The sequence below is a fragment of the Tachyglossus aculeatus genome, chromosome 17, assembly GCF_015852505.1.
Source record: "Tachyglossus aculeatus isolate mTacAcu1 chromosome 17, mTacAcu1.pri, whole genome shotgun sequence".
Lineage (NCBI taxonomy): Eukaryota > Metazoa > Chordata > Mammalia > Monotremata > Tachyglossidae > Tachyglossus > Tachyglossus aculeatus.
In genome coordinates, this window is record NC_052082.1 from 9,288,944 (window position 1) to 9,302,596 (window position 13,653).

General features: G+C 45.3%; 1 protein-coding gene across 1 annotated transcript in view; it reads right to left on the bottom strand.

The window, feature by feature from the left end:
- Window positions 1-13,653, bottom strand: part of ANKRD17 (ankyrin repeat domain 17) — a 119,591-nt gene that overhangs the window by 72,320 nt on the left and 33,618 nt on the right. The window contains 5 exon segments of the mRNA XM_038759530.1: window positions 1,453-1,547; window positions 2,608-2,841; window positions 4,675-4,822; window positions 5,114-5,261; window positions 6,991-7,147. Coding sequence (XP_038615458.1) covers window positions 1,453-1,547; window positions 2,608-2,841; window positions 4,675-4,822; window positions 5,114-5,261; window positions 6,991-7,147 — 782 coding nt within the window.

Consider the following 13,653-nt stretch of genomic DNA (forward strand, 5'->3'; position numbering starts at 1 on the left):
CACACGAGAGCCTTTCCCCGGCTGAAACGAAAAACCCGGCCAGCCCGTTCCCGCATGCGTTTCAGGATGTGGGAAGCAGTGTAGCCCGGTGGTTTTAGACTGTGAGCCCACTGTTGGGTAGGGACTGTCTCTATATGTTGCCAATTTGTACTTCCCAAGCGCTTAGTACAGTGCTCTGCACATAGTAAGCGCTCAATAAATACGATTGATGATGGTGATGACAGCACACGGGCCTGGGAGTTGGAAGACCTGGGTTTCAATCCCGGCTCCGCCACCTGTCTGCTGGGTGACCCCGGGGAAGTCGCTTCACCTCTCTGGGCCTCAGTTACCCCTTCTGTAGAACGGGGAATAAGAACTCCGAGCCCCGTGTGGGACGTGGACTGTGTCCAGCCTGATTAGGTTGTATCTACCCCATCGCTTAGTACGGCGGCTGGCACATAGCAATCGCTTAACTAATGTCACGATTATAATTATTATTCCCTTTATAAGTGGCAGAAGGTTAAAGTAACACAAAAAGGGTGAGAAGGCTTTTCGGTAATTGTGAATTTAAAGATGCATATTTTCGTATTGTTTCACTGTACCTATCTGAAACACCAAATGACGTCTTCATTAGCTCTAGAGAGAGCAGGCTGACAAGGGAAGCCTTCTCAACCAAGGGGCTGGACACCTAGGAAGTTGACGAGGGGTGATGAAGCTCAAATGACCAGTCGGGCACAATCCTTTCTGGAAAACCTTTGGCCAAGAGCTCCTAAGCTTCCTGAGGAACAAAGCTCCCGGCCACTGACCCCTTCTACTCTTCTCAACGCCTCAGACCTCTATTTATCCTAGACTGATTCCCACCTATAACGGAGTGGAAATGGGAAAGCGCTAGGATCGCCTCGAGTTCCTTCAGGATCCCACTGGTGTGACACTGCCTTCTATTTTCAACCATGGCTCCTTGGTAAAACAGGAGAATCCCTTTGATTTTTAAGCGAGACAGGAGAAACACATTCACAATATACAAAGATCGAAATTGTTGATGTTACTGGTTATTTTTCCTCTGAACCCACTCTCTAGATACTTTCTATGAATACACTGTTAACAGCTAGAGAAGCTGATAACCCCCAGTTCACTGTTATCCCTACCTGTTAGGGATACAACTCAATTAAAATTCTGAGGGGCAAAAGCGGATTTTTACCTAATCATCTGCTCTTTGGATGGTTGGTTGATTATTTAGCTGACTTGATATCTAGTGAAGGGTATGAATAGAGGGAAATTCATTTTAGTTTCTGGGGGGAGGGGAGGGAAATCAAGCAAATTTAGGATTATGTTTTGTTTGAAAGTGCTCTTTCCAAGGTATTCCTTTTTATGAAAATCCAAAACGCCAATCTAATCTTTGCAAAGAAATTATGTATAGGGTGAAATTCTTTTGAAGTAACAGCCCAGAAGGAGAGTTTTGAGGGCTCCACTTACCATACAAGCTTCCATTAAGGCAGTGTGCATTTCATCTGTTTTATGCTCTTGATCTGCACCTGCCTCCAGAAGAAATCTCACCATTTCCAAGTGTCCTAAGGGAAAAAAAAAATCAATCGTATTTCTTAACTAAGGATTCTTACCATTCTTAGAATAATTTTTCTATGTGACCTGGCCATCATTTCATCAGACCCTTCGATTGGGTACTTAGGATAACACAGATCTACAACAGATACATCAGCGTGGCTCAGTGGAAAGAGCCCGGGCTTGGGAATCAGAGGTCATGGGTTCTAATCCCTGCTCCGCCACTTATTGGCTGTGTGACTTTGGGTGAGTCACTTAACTTCTCTGTGCCTCTGTTACCTCATCTGTAAAATGGGGATTAAGATTGTGAGTCCCACGTGGGACAACCTGATCACCCTGTATCCCCCCCCCAGCGCTTAGAACAGTGCTTTGCACAGAGTAAGCGCTTAACAAATACCATCATTATTATTATTAGAACAGTCCTTTGCACATAGTAAGCGCTTAATAAATGCCATCATTATTATTATTATTATTATTTCCCCCCTCAAAAATACAAATATTTAGCCTGTTCAAATGACCTACTTCCTAAAGTATGTTAAAGTGCATTTCAATGGTGGTGAGGGGTTTCCCATTACGATATATCTCCTTTTGAGGAACGTGCAGTGACATATCAGAGTTGGCGTAACTTCCCTAGCAGAGTTTGAGATGAAAGAAGTTTATTCCTTCATTCGATCGTATTTATTGAGCGCTTACCGTGTGCAGAGCACTGTACTAAGCCCTTGGGAGAGTGAGATGCAACAAACGGTGGCAGTCCCCTGCCCACAAGGAGCTCACAATCTAGAGTGAGGGAGACGGACGCCAAAACAAGTAAATAAAGTTACAGATACGTACGTAAGTGCTTTGGGGCTGGGAGGGAGAAGAGCAAAGGAATAAATAAAATTACGGGGGTGGGTGGCAGGAAGAAAAGGAAGAAGTTGATATGTGAACAGGGAAACCATGTCGAACTGCTCCGGGTTCAATTTCACAAAGCACCTGTGACTTTCTGCTCTGCAAGTAAACCTGAAATGGCACGTAAACACACACATATACACACACTACACATGGCGAAGGTGGGGAGGGGAGGTTTCATACCTTTGTAACAAGCCAGTGTGAGCGCGCTCTCCTTAAATTCATTGGAATGGGTATTGATCCCAGCTCCATTTTCAAGCAACACTCTGGCTACATCCACGTGTCCAGCACTTCCCGCCTCCATAAGAGGGGTATGACCATTTTCATTGTGGTCTTCAATACTAGCACCTGATTCCAAGAGCACCTTAACAACTTCCACATAGCCCCCAGCACAGGCATATGTAAGTGCCGTATTGCCTGGATTTAAAGAGGAGAAAGGGAATACAGGCGGTTAAAACTGCTCCAATAAAAGCTGACTTGAGCCTCAAAAACCACTGAAATAGGTCACACAGTCAAGTCTGGCTAAAACTAAGGAGACAAATTTAGCTTTAGCTTTTGCGAGACGGGAACAACGACTTCGTCTGGTCAATCGGTTTCCCACTGATTTTTCGGTTGTGTGGTTCTGCTCTGAATTTGAGATGATCCGATGAATCCGTAAGTTTCCTGGTAAATTGCACATTTTTAATGAAGAGAACTACCCCTAAAGAACACAAGTCAGCCAGAAGCGGAGCTACTTCAGTCAGAAACTGTCCTCCAGCACAACTTCACACTTTTTAAAGAATGTGTCAAGCTTCAAAAAACGGGCACAGGCAGCGTGCCGTGTTTGGTTTTACTAGAGCGAAAGCCGGCTTTTCCCTGCTCTGGCTCATATTTAGTGTTTTGTCTGGAGCCACTTATCCAGTGTGCAAGCACCGGGATCAGTTAGTTCTCATTCGTGTCAAACTGTTATGTGTCCTGTCGCATAGGCTTTTTAGGGTAAATAGCGATTTCTTAGCTGTCCAAAGCTGACCTTGGAAAAACATTCCCCGTCTAGAAAAATCTTCGATTTGGCACCCTGGGATCGCGATCTACCGTACGGCTTGCTGAGGCCAAAGTAAGGGGGCAACCAAGTAGTGCCTCTTCTGGGCAAGGGTCTTGCCAGGCCTTCCACAGTACCAATCTGTGCCCATCCCACCTCCATATCCCGTAATTCAATTCTGCCCGATTTGGCGAATGGGCACCCTCCCAGTTGTCACGGCCCCGACCTCTATTACTGTACTCTATTACTGTACTGGCCTCACTGTACCTCGTTCTCGCCTGTCCCGCCATCGACCCCCGGCCCACGTCATCCCCTGGGCCTGGAATGCCCTCCCTCTGCCCCTCCGCCAAGCTAGCTCTCTTCCTCCCTTCAAGGCCCTGCTGAGAGCTCACCTCCTCCAGGAGGCCTTCCCAGACTGAGCCCCTTCCCTCCTCTCTCCCTCATCCCCCTCTCCATCCCCCCATCTTACCTCCTTCCCTTTCCCACAGCACCTGTATATATGTATATATGGTTGTACATATTTTTTACTCTATTTATTTATTTATTTATTTATCTTGTACATTTCTATCCTATTTATTTTATTTTGTTGGTATGTTTGGTTCTGTTCTCTGTCTCCCCCTTTTAGACTGTGAGCTCACTGTTGGGTAGGGACTGTCTCTATGTGTTGCCAATTTGTACTTCCCAAGCGCTTAGTACAGTGCTCTGCACATAGTAAGCGCTCAATAAATACGATTGATTGATTGATTGGGAGAACCCTATAGTGCTTTGACCCTTGGCCGAGAGTCCCACAAGCTCAGATTCAGTCAGTCAACTGGGTGCAGAGCACTGTACTAAGAGTTTGGGAGAGTCCAACACAACCGAGATGGACCCGCCGGGAGCTGGCAGTCTAGAGGAACCCCCAAAAACGACGGTGCAGTTGTAGGGTGCCCCTGCCCCGCCTCCCCAAACGGGGAATGCGAGGGATTCAGCTCTGGAAAACCGTTACCCCACCTATAATTTCCTCCATCACTTCACCTCGGATTTTCCAAACAATTAAAGCTCCCCCCGGCCAAAACGTGTACGGTTGCTACATAAATAGATGTCGCTTTAGCTTTGCCACCAGTTTTCACAGAAGAATGCGAAAGCTTCCATTTCGAATACACCTGAAAAACTCCCCTAAAACATCAGGTTTCTTAAGCAATTATTCCCAGTCCGTGTAAGGGCCGAACTGTACGTAAAGAAACAGGGGTTACCTGTCGAAGACTGTGCGGTGACATCGGCACCGTGGGCTAGCAGCAGTGTCACGATCTTGACGTGTCCTCCGTTAGCAGCAGCCATTAAAGGGGTGATGTCCCCTTTAATTCCTCTATCCTCTACGTTTGCATGCATAGCCAGCAAAACCTTTGGAAGGAGAGGACAATAGAGAGATAAAGTGGCAAAGGGAAAACCTGGCACACTGTGCTCCAAATTCTAGATAGACCCCTCCATTCGATACTCACTGACTTGTGGAAGGCCTGTTTCAAACATAGAAAAAATGCCCATGGGCAATGCAAAATTTACCTAAGAGAGCTGGGCTTTTTATCTGTTGAAAATAAGTATCTAGTTAGGAGAGGAAAATTTACCGGAGGCTTATTTTTACGGAAGCTCAAGGACAGGGTGGCCGGGTACTTGGAAATCAGAATCCGTACTGACCTGTGCAAGTTCATAGTATCCAGCCGAGCAGGCTAAACAAAGGAGGCTTTCCCCTTCCTCTGTATGTTCATTCACACTTCGCCCTTCAATTAATAACTTTCGCACCGCATTCACATCTCCTTCTGAACATGCTTCTGCCAAACTGCGGCTATTAAAGACAAAGGTATTTTAGTAAAACAAAGAATTCGCCACCGAAAAGGGATTTCCCCCATTTTGCCGGCCACCACTCTGAACGGACGGCCCCCAGGTTGCTCGGAGACCTGTCAGGAGGAGACCCTGCGATGACGTTAGAGATCGGCTAGCGGAGATAAGGAGGTACGTACTTACGTGCTGCGACGGAAAAGCGAAAGGAGACTGGGCCAAAAGACGCTTTCGGGCTAATCCTGTACGACTAATGATAGAATATGCAGTGAGCGTGGTAGCGAGCATGCATTACGTTTGAAATTTAGCCAAAATATACACTGAAATGCCACCACTAGGTACAGGGTTTGGGGGAGGGAGGGAGCAGAGACAGAAAAACGGGTGTAACGGCATTAAAGGAAGCTTTACCTGAAGCCTTCAAGCATTCAGAGAAAAGGAAACAAAACGGAAATGAAAGACAAAAACGACAATCTTAAAGTTGCTTTGAACTGACAGTCCCTTTGAAATGCTGACTTTAGCAGCCTCTCTGGAGAACGAGCTCCTCGGATCTACTCTCCTGATTTCGGAGCGATCTAAGAAAGAGTATTCCCGAGCACTTAGTAACAGTGCTCTGCACACAGTAAGTTCTCGACAAATACCACTGATGGATTGATTGGCCTGACTCCAGAGCCATCATTTAATACTTAGTCAGGATGGAATAAACTATTTTAAGCCGCCTTTGCTCCACAGAGGTTATACACTCCTAGTCACCAATGACTCCTTCCTTGTCAAATATGATGGGTGGAATGTACTCTGCCCTAATTCTTTTTGACCACCACTGACCACTCCCTTCTCCTAGAAACACTGCCCAGCCTTGGGTAAGCTTCATTCTCGACTCTTCCATTCCTGACCCCCTGGGTTCACCTACTTTGATTCATTCAATCGTATTGAGCGCTTACTGTGGGCAGGGCACTGTACTAAGCCTCCTCCCCTCTATCCTTCAATTCCACCCGAACCCAGAGCCACTCATCGTCACATCCCTCCTCAAACCCCCCACCTTCCCCTTAGCTTTCTCTGGCTATGCATCACCGCCCCACGGATTCTCCCACTGTCCCTGGTACCTATGCTTCCTTCCGCTCCTTCACTCTGTGCCCCAGTGGGAACGCAAGTGGCAGGGAGAGAGAACATGGGTGGCACTGAGCAAAAATGCCCATCAAATCAAACTCCGTTAACCAGGTTCTCAGGCTTATCCGTCCTTCGCCAGCAGATTCCACAAACTCAGCTTCCCTCGGCACTTCCGTCTATTCAACACTCAATCAAAGCTTACATTTCTATTGAGCGTACCAGACTCTTTCTATCAGCAATTGAGGTACAACCTCTTTCTGCAGCTCTAAATAAGATAAAATAATGTTCACCTGTTGGTTCCCCACGTTAGCGGGTAAGTTCCCTGCGGACAGGGCTGGGTCTGTTTTGCTGTACTCTCCTGAGCGCTGAGGTCAGTGCTCTGTTCTCAACAGGTGCTCAGAGGCAAATCATTTCACATCTCCAACCTCTAGTCCTCTATAGCCCACAATGTGGTATTTTTGTTCTAAACAGTTAAGATGCTTCTGACCAATGAGAAATGTTCCCGAATTTGTGTTCGGAAGATCCAACGGAGCTCTTGAAGAACATTTCTCATTGGTAAGCGCTCAATAGGGAATTCACTGTCGTATTTATTGAGCTCTTACTCTGTTGAAATGCCACGTTAGTCTACTCACTTGTCCGTCTGCCCCGCGTTCGCCGTGCTTTCAGCTCTCATACGGGTCAGTGCAGCAGCAGCTTCATCCAACGCGCAACTCACCGAAGAGGTCAACCTCCGGAGCACTTCGGGGTCGGCAAATGCCTTACCATCCGCGGTAGATAGTTTGCCTATTCCTGTTCGTTCAGCGAGGGCATCACGACACACCCCGGAAGAGGAACGGAAGAAAAAAAAATAGAAAAAGAAAGCGTTACTTTTTCACCCTCACTCCCCCCACAATGCATAAAACACACAAGACATTCATTCTGACAGGTTGGAAAACAGAGAGGGATCATCTGAACATAAAAACACACACACGAGCCAGAAAACAGCGGAGAGGCGAAAACAGGTGCCAAGAGAGGTGAGCTCCTCTGTCCTTAAGTATTTCTACTGTAGGCTATAGTGAGATGGCGGGGCTGGCCACTTTGCTTTCTGCAACACTACTTTCTGAAGGCCCACGGTGCTCAAAGCACAGAACAGGCAGTGATCTGACATGGTCAGTCAGAATACGGTCAGCTATTAGGGAAAGCAAGACGCAAGAGGGTGGCGAAGGACAGAACGGCACGCTGAGGAAGAGCTTAATAACATGCTCTGTGCACAGTTAGAGCTCCATAAATACAATGAATGAGTGAATAGATCTCGAGGGAACAGAAACAAACTGAAAAGTGTTTGGGTTGGCTGCCGGGCTGACAGTGAAACCTGAGTGATCCTTCGGGGGGCTGAGCGTTTTAGATAGGGCATGATGGTGGAACTTTGTTCCAACATGAGTCTGGCTGTAGAGCGAAGCCGTGTTGGAAGGAATGGTCGGGCGACGTGCCAGGCACGGGGAGCTGCAGAGCAGGTTTTCCTTACCACAGGATTCTGCAAGAACGCAGCCCCCGTGAGAGATGACAACTAGGTGTACTTCCAGACGGGATCCTTTTCAGTGTACTTATTGGCTTAAAAGGTAGTTTTTCGTTGAGTTACCGTGGAGAAAAAGGAGCTCCTTTTATTCTGGGCTTGCCTCTTGACTATACTGTGCTCTGAAATGACTAGTCTGGTAATGCTTTGAGCCCAGGTTCGAACTTATGCAAAACTGTGGGGTATGAGGAAATAATGGATACTGATCTAAAATGTAAGTTCAGTAACGCGATTCCTCAAATTCAGAGGAGACAGAGTTTTCTCTAAAGGGGCCCAGAAGCAGGAAATCTCTGACCCTCAACCTCATCTGTACTGGGTAGCAGTGGATTGGGGGAGAGACCTGAAGGCAGGGTAGGGCACAGTAAGGTAAACCACCTTTTACCAAGAAAACTCTATGGATCCACTACCAGAAAGACTGAAGGTGGAGGCGGGGTGTCCATAGCGTTGCTATGGGTCGGAGACGACTCGACGGCCTTAGATGAGACACCTCTGAGAAGAGCAGCTCGACCCTGACCTACAGACTATTTAAGTAAGCAGGTAGGGAGGGCTCCCGGGCCCCCACTGAACTACAGAGAGGAGGAGTAGGGGTTTAGTCTGTATCGAGAGAAAGGAGCCCAGTAGGGCATGGCATCAGCAGGAGGAACTGCCTAGATGGCTCCCGCTGCCTGGATAGGGTGATATTTAATTCTTACTTCTCAAGAGGCCACTCTCCTTGGTGAACAGGAAAGCCAGATGGCATTATAAAGAGTACCCCTGGCAGACGGGAAGTGAGATCAAACCTCTCCCCGTACTGAATGCGCCCTACAAGAGGTCTCGTGTGGTATTCTGAGGTATGCACCTGCTGACCCTGTTTAAACGAGGCACTGATAAGTTGTTGCCCAAAAGTCCCACAAACCGGGCACAGAAACCAGTAGTAGTTGCCTAAGATTCAACGGATGGATAATTCCGCACTCCACTGCTCTGAGGATTCATAAGATACCCACAATTCAATTACGTTTTTGTTCAGATTCCTATAACACTAATGATAATAATAATAATAATAGTAATAGTAATAACAATAATAATAATGATAATGACAGCATTTGTTAAGTGCTTACGATGTGCCAAGGACTGTTCTAAGCGCCGGGGGGGATACAAGGTAATCAGGTTGTCCCACATGGGGATCACAGTCTTAATCTCCATTTTACAGATGAGGTACCTGAGGCAAAGTCACATATTTGTACAGATTCATTACTTCGTTTATTTTACTTGTACATATTTACTATTCTATTTATTTTGTTAATGATGTGCATATAGCTTTAATTCTGTCTGTTCTGACGACTTCGACACCTGTCTACATGTTTTGTTTTGTTGTCTGTCTCCCCCTTCTAGACTGTGTAGGGTAGGGACCGTCTCCATAGGTTGCCAACTTGTACTTCCCAAGTGCTTAGTACAGTGCTGTGCACACAGTAAGCGTTCAATACATATGACTGAATGAATGAATGGATGAATGAATGTGGCGGAGCCGGGATTAGAACCCATGACCTCTGACTCCCAAGCCACTTTCCACTGAGTCATGCTGCTTCTCTAGTATTTGCCGGTATTTGTTAGGTGCTTACAATGTGTCAAGCACTATTCTAAGAGCTGGATATGGCACGGAGATGACAGTGGGAAATTAGGAGGCACAGGACAGCATGACAGAGAAAAGGACACCCCAAAAGCTGGCCACCAACCCTAGAAATTCTGGCCCCCCAAATTAGAAATGAAATGGCATCTAAGCCGTATGGTTATACTCGACAATTCCCTGGCAAAACTGAAAATCTGCGCTGAAGTATGCACGGTTTTGTAAAAGTAGCAGGTGTCATGATTTCTTCAACTTCACTTAGAGTCAAAGACGAAGGTACAAACTTTGGGCAGTTTAAATGTTTTCAAAGTTAGCATGCATGCATTTGTATAGGCTTGGGGCACTCTGCAAATATTTTTCACTGCTGTCATTTTAATCTCCAATTTAAAAAAAAAACCAAAAAACAAAGCATAAGTGGTCAATTCACAACCATATCCCTGAAGCAATTTCTAGGTTCAGGAAATGGGAACTAAGGCTTTGGGGCCTTCCGCCCCCTCAGCTGGTCAGGCCCCTTAGGCTCACTAATAATAATGATAATAATAATGGTATTTATTATTATTATTATTATTATTAATAATAATAATGGTATTTGTTAAGCGCTTACTATGTGCAGAGCACTTCTGTGAGCCCACTGTTGGGTAGGGACCGTCTCTATATGTTGCCACCTTGTACTTCCCAAGCACTTAGTCCAGTGCTCTGCACACAGTAAGCGCTCAATAAACACGATTGAATGAATGAATAACAATGTAGTATACAGCTATAATTCTTTTTATTCTGATAGTATTGACACCTGTCTACTTATTTTGTTGTGTGTCTCCCCCTTCTAGACTGCAAGCCCGTTGTTGGGTGGGGACCGTCTGCCTCTATGTGTTGCCGATTTGTACTTCCCAAGCACTTAGTCCAGTGCTCCGCACACAGGAAGCGCTCAATAAATACGATTGAATGAATGAATGAATGAAAAAGAGGAACAGCGTAATTTTCACAAAATACTCCAGAACTGACTTTAAGAATACCATAAAAACTGGCAAAACCTCAGTCCCTAATACCTGGGTTTCTACAATATTAATACCTCTGGCTACTCAGGAAAGGTACCGATTCATTTTTCGAGGTGCAGTTTCCAAATTTTAGAAAGCCCTGCCTCCTCCCTTTCTAACAGCACCAAAGACATGCAGGCTTTGAACCGAAGGAGTAAGCTTTCACTTTATCCTACAGCAAACAGACTCGGAGGGTCGGGCAGAGAATGGGATTCGATCTTCTTCGCAAAATCCCGGTCACCTTGTTTTCAGACAGATTTCCAGAAGGCTGGTTTGAGTAAAATCGTAACCTCAGTCCATGTACAGACCTGCTCAACCTCCCAACAAAGGATTAGCTATGCCCATGCAGGCTACTTGCGAAGCCCAAGGCGAGCTCTATTTGGCTTAAGCGTCGGGAAGTTCAACAACTGCCACGCAAATAAACACACCATATGCACAAATGTGGCCTCAAAGGCAAAGGGTTTGTGTCTCAGTCAAGGAGCCTGGGGCCTAACTCCATTTTTACCCTTCCTGAAAAAGGTGTGCTTAATTCTGCATACCCCAGAATCAGGTGAAAAGTAAAAAACTAGCACACTGGGGAGGAAAAAGGTGCATTACTGTATTTCTATTTCTGAGAACACAAGGATTTTCAAGTGAATGCAAGGAGGAGCTTAGGAAAAAGGTGAAAGGTTTTTTTTAACACCAAAGAATCTACAAGAATCCTGATGGCTATTTGTTAAATACTAGAGGCCCAACAAAACATCTGCCCCACCAAAATTAAAGAAAAAACAAGGGAATTTAATGTGTTTCCTGGGTGCGGAGAACTCTAAGTAAGCCGTTAGACTACAACAGAGTAGGTGACTACATCCATGTCCTCAACCTGTTCCGACCAGTCAGCACAAACTAATTACTAAACTCTAATTCTTCTCAAAGGGACAGCCTGACTTTAAAACTTTCACTGTTGATGATTTGAAGAATCCTATGGCAAAGGATTAATGGCAATCTGAGAGACCGAGCAGAAGCTCTGCATGGGTAACTGGCGATGGAAAAGAAGAATGTCCTGCTTGCTTAATAAACACTATTAATACTAGGTCAGCGGAGAATAAATTAACCTTTAAAAAAAAAGGCAGGAAGCCATACCCAGGAGAACAGCAGGACTCACAAATAGTGGTGAGTTAATTGCAAACAAGAAATTCTGTGGGCCAAAAAGGAGTTCTTCGAGCACCTTTACACGGGCTACTGAATAACGATGGTATTTGTTGGGCACTTACTAGGTATCAAGCACTGTTCTAAGTGCTGGGGTAGATACAAGCTAATCAGGTTGGACACGATCCATGTCCCACATGGGGCTTACAGTCTTGATCCCCGTTTTAAAGATGAGGTAACTGAGGCCCACAGAAGTGAAGTGAACGTCACCCGGCGGACAAGCGGTGGAGCCGGGATTGGAAACGAGGTTTTTCTGACTCTCACGTCTGTGCTCTATCCACTCGGCCATGCTGCCTCATGCTGAATAAGCACGAAAAGCAAATAAGGAAACGTTTTCCATCTTTGTTCAGACCAGAAAGCAGCACAAATTAACGAACTAGACATATATATTAAAAAAAAAATCACTGAGACCAGATGGCATTAGCCCAACAACTTTCAAAAGAACCCAAAGAGGTTGCAGAATTTCTGGCAAGAATGCGAATCCTATCGTTACAAAGGGATCCTGCATCACAAGCCTGGCAGCTTGCCGTCCTAACTCTAATCTATACAAAGGGTTGGCAGAGGTGACTGAATTTTAAGGTGCTGAGTTCCCCTCCCTTCTATTCCTGGCACATTGTTCAAATCTGTAATTAAGTTCAGAGGAAACGTTTTCCATCTGGGTTAAGACCAGAAAGCAGCATAGGTAACAAGGCTAATCAATACTTGCAGTATAAAACATCCCAATGAAGAGTTTCAAAAAGATATCAAGGGGCTCAAATTATTTAGCAGTGTGGCCTTATGCAAAGAGCACAGGCCTGGGTCTCTGACACTCGTCTGCTGTATGACCTTTGGCAAGTCACCTCACTTCTCTGTGCCTCAAATTTCCATCTGTAAAATGGGGATTTAATACCTGTTCTCCCTCCTAGAGTGTGTACCCCATGTGGGAGAGGAACTGTGCCTAACCTGATTATCCTGAATCTACCCCACCTCTTAGTACAGTGCTTGGCACACAGTAAGCATTTATCTAACATCACTGTTTTTAGCTTTCTTTGGCAAAGAAGGTATTAGAGATTCTCCTATCCAAACTGGAATTTGATAACCAGCAGATCAGAGGAACTGGACCCAACTGTGATAACCCCCGACACAAATTAATGAACTAGACATATATATTTTAAAAAAAAACCCCAAAAACACTGAGACCAGATGGCATTAGCCCAACAACTTTCAAAAGAACCCAAAGAGGTTGCAGAATTCCTGGCAAGAATGTGAATCCTATCGTTACAAAGGGATCCTGCATCACAAGCCTGGCCTAATCTATACAAAGGGTGGTAGAGGTGACTGAATTTTAAGGTGCTGAGTTCCCCTCCCTTCTATTCCTGGCACATTGTTCAAATCTGTAATTAAGTTTAGGATTAACAAACACGGAGAGGAACCTCACTACTCTGTAGAAATTCTTTGTAGGGAATAAGCAGCATGTAGATTCAGAATTTCAAAGGAACTCTGGCAAGGTGCCAAACCTTGCTTGGCATTGTTTGGCAAACATTGTTTTAACTGTGTAACCATGGGATTGGTAAAAAAAAAATGTCATTCCACAGATAGAAAACCAGATGAAACAGGAAAGAGGAATAAGGTATAGGGTACGTAACTGTTTCCAGGACAGAGAAGTGTAAATAGTGAGAATTGGGGCACAAACCAGTTTTGTTTTCCATTTTCCTATATGATCTTTCAGATGGAATGCACAGTGAAATACAGTGTAAACAGGGATATACTGAAGGAAATTCTATAAAGCAGCAGATGAAATTCACTGTAAATGCAAAGTAATGCATCTGGACAAAAATACAGTAACTACCTACTGAGCTGGCCATGACAAGTCACTTAAAAAAACAATACCGTCGACTCTCCCTTCACATCACAAGTGCACTGCATATGTGGCAGCAGCTCA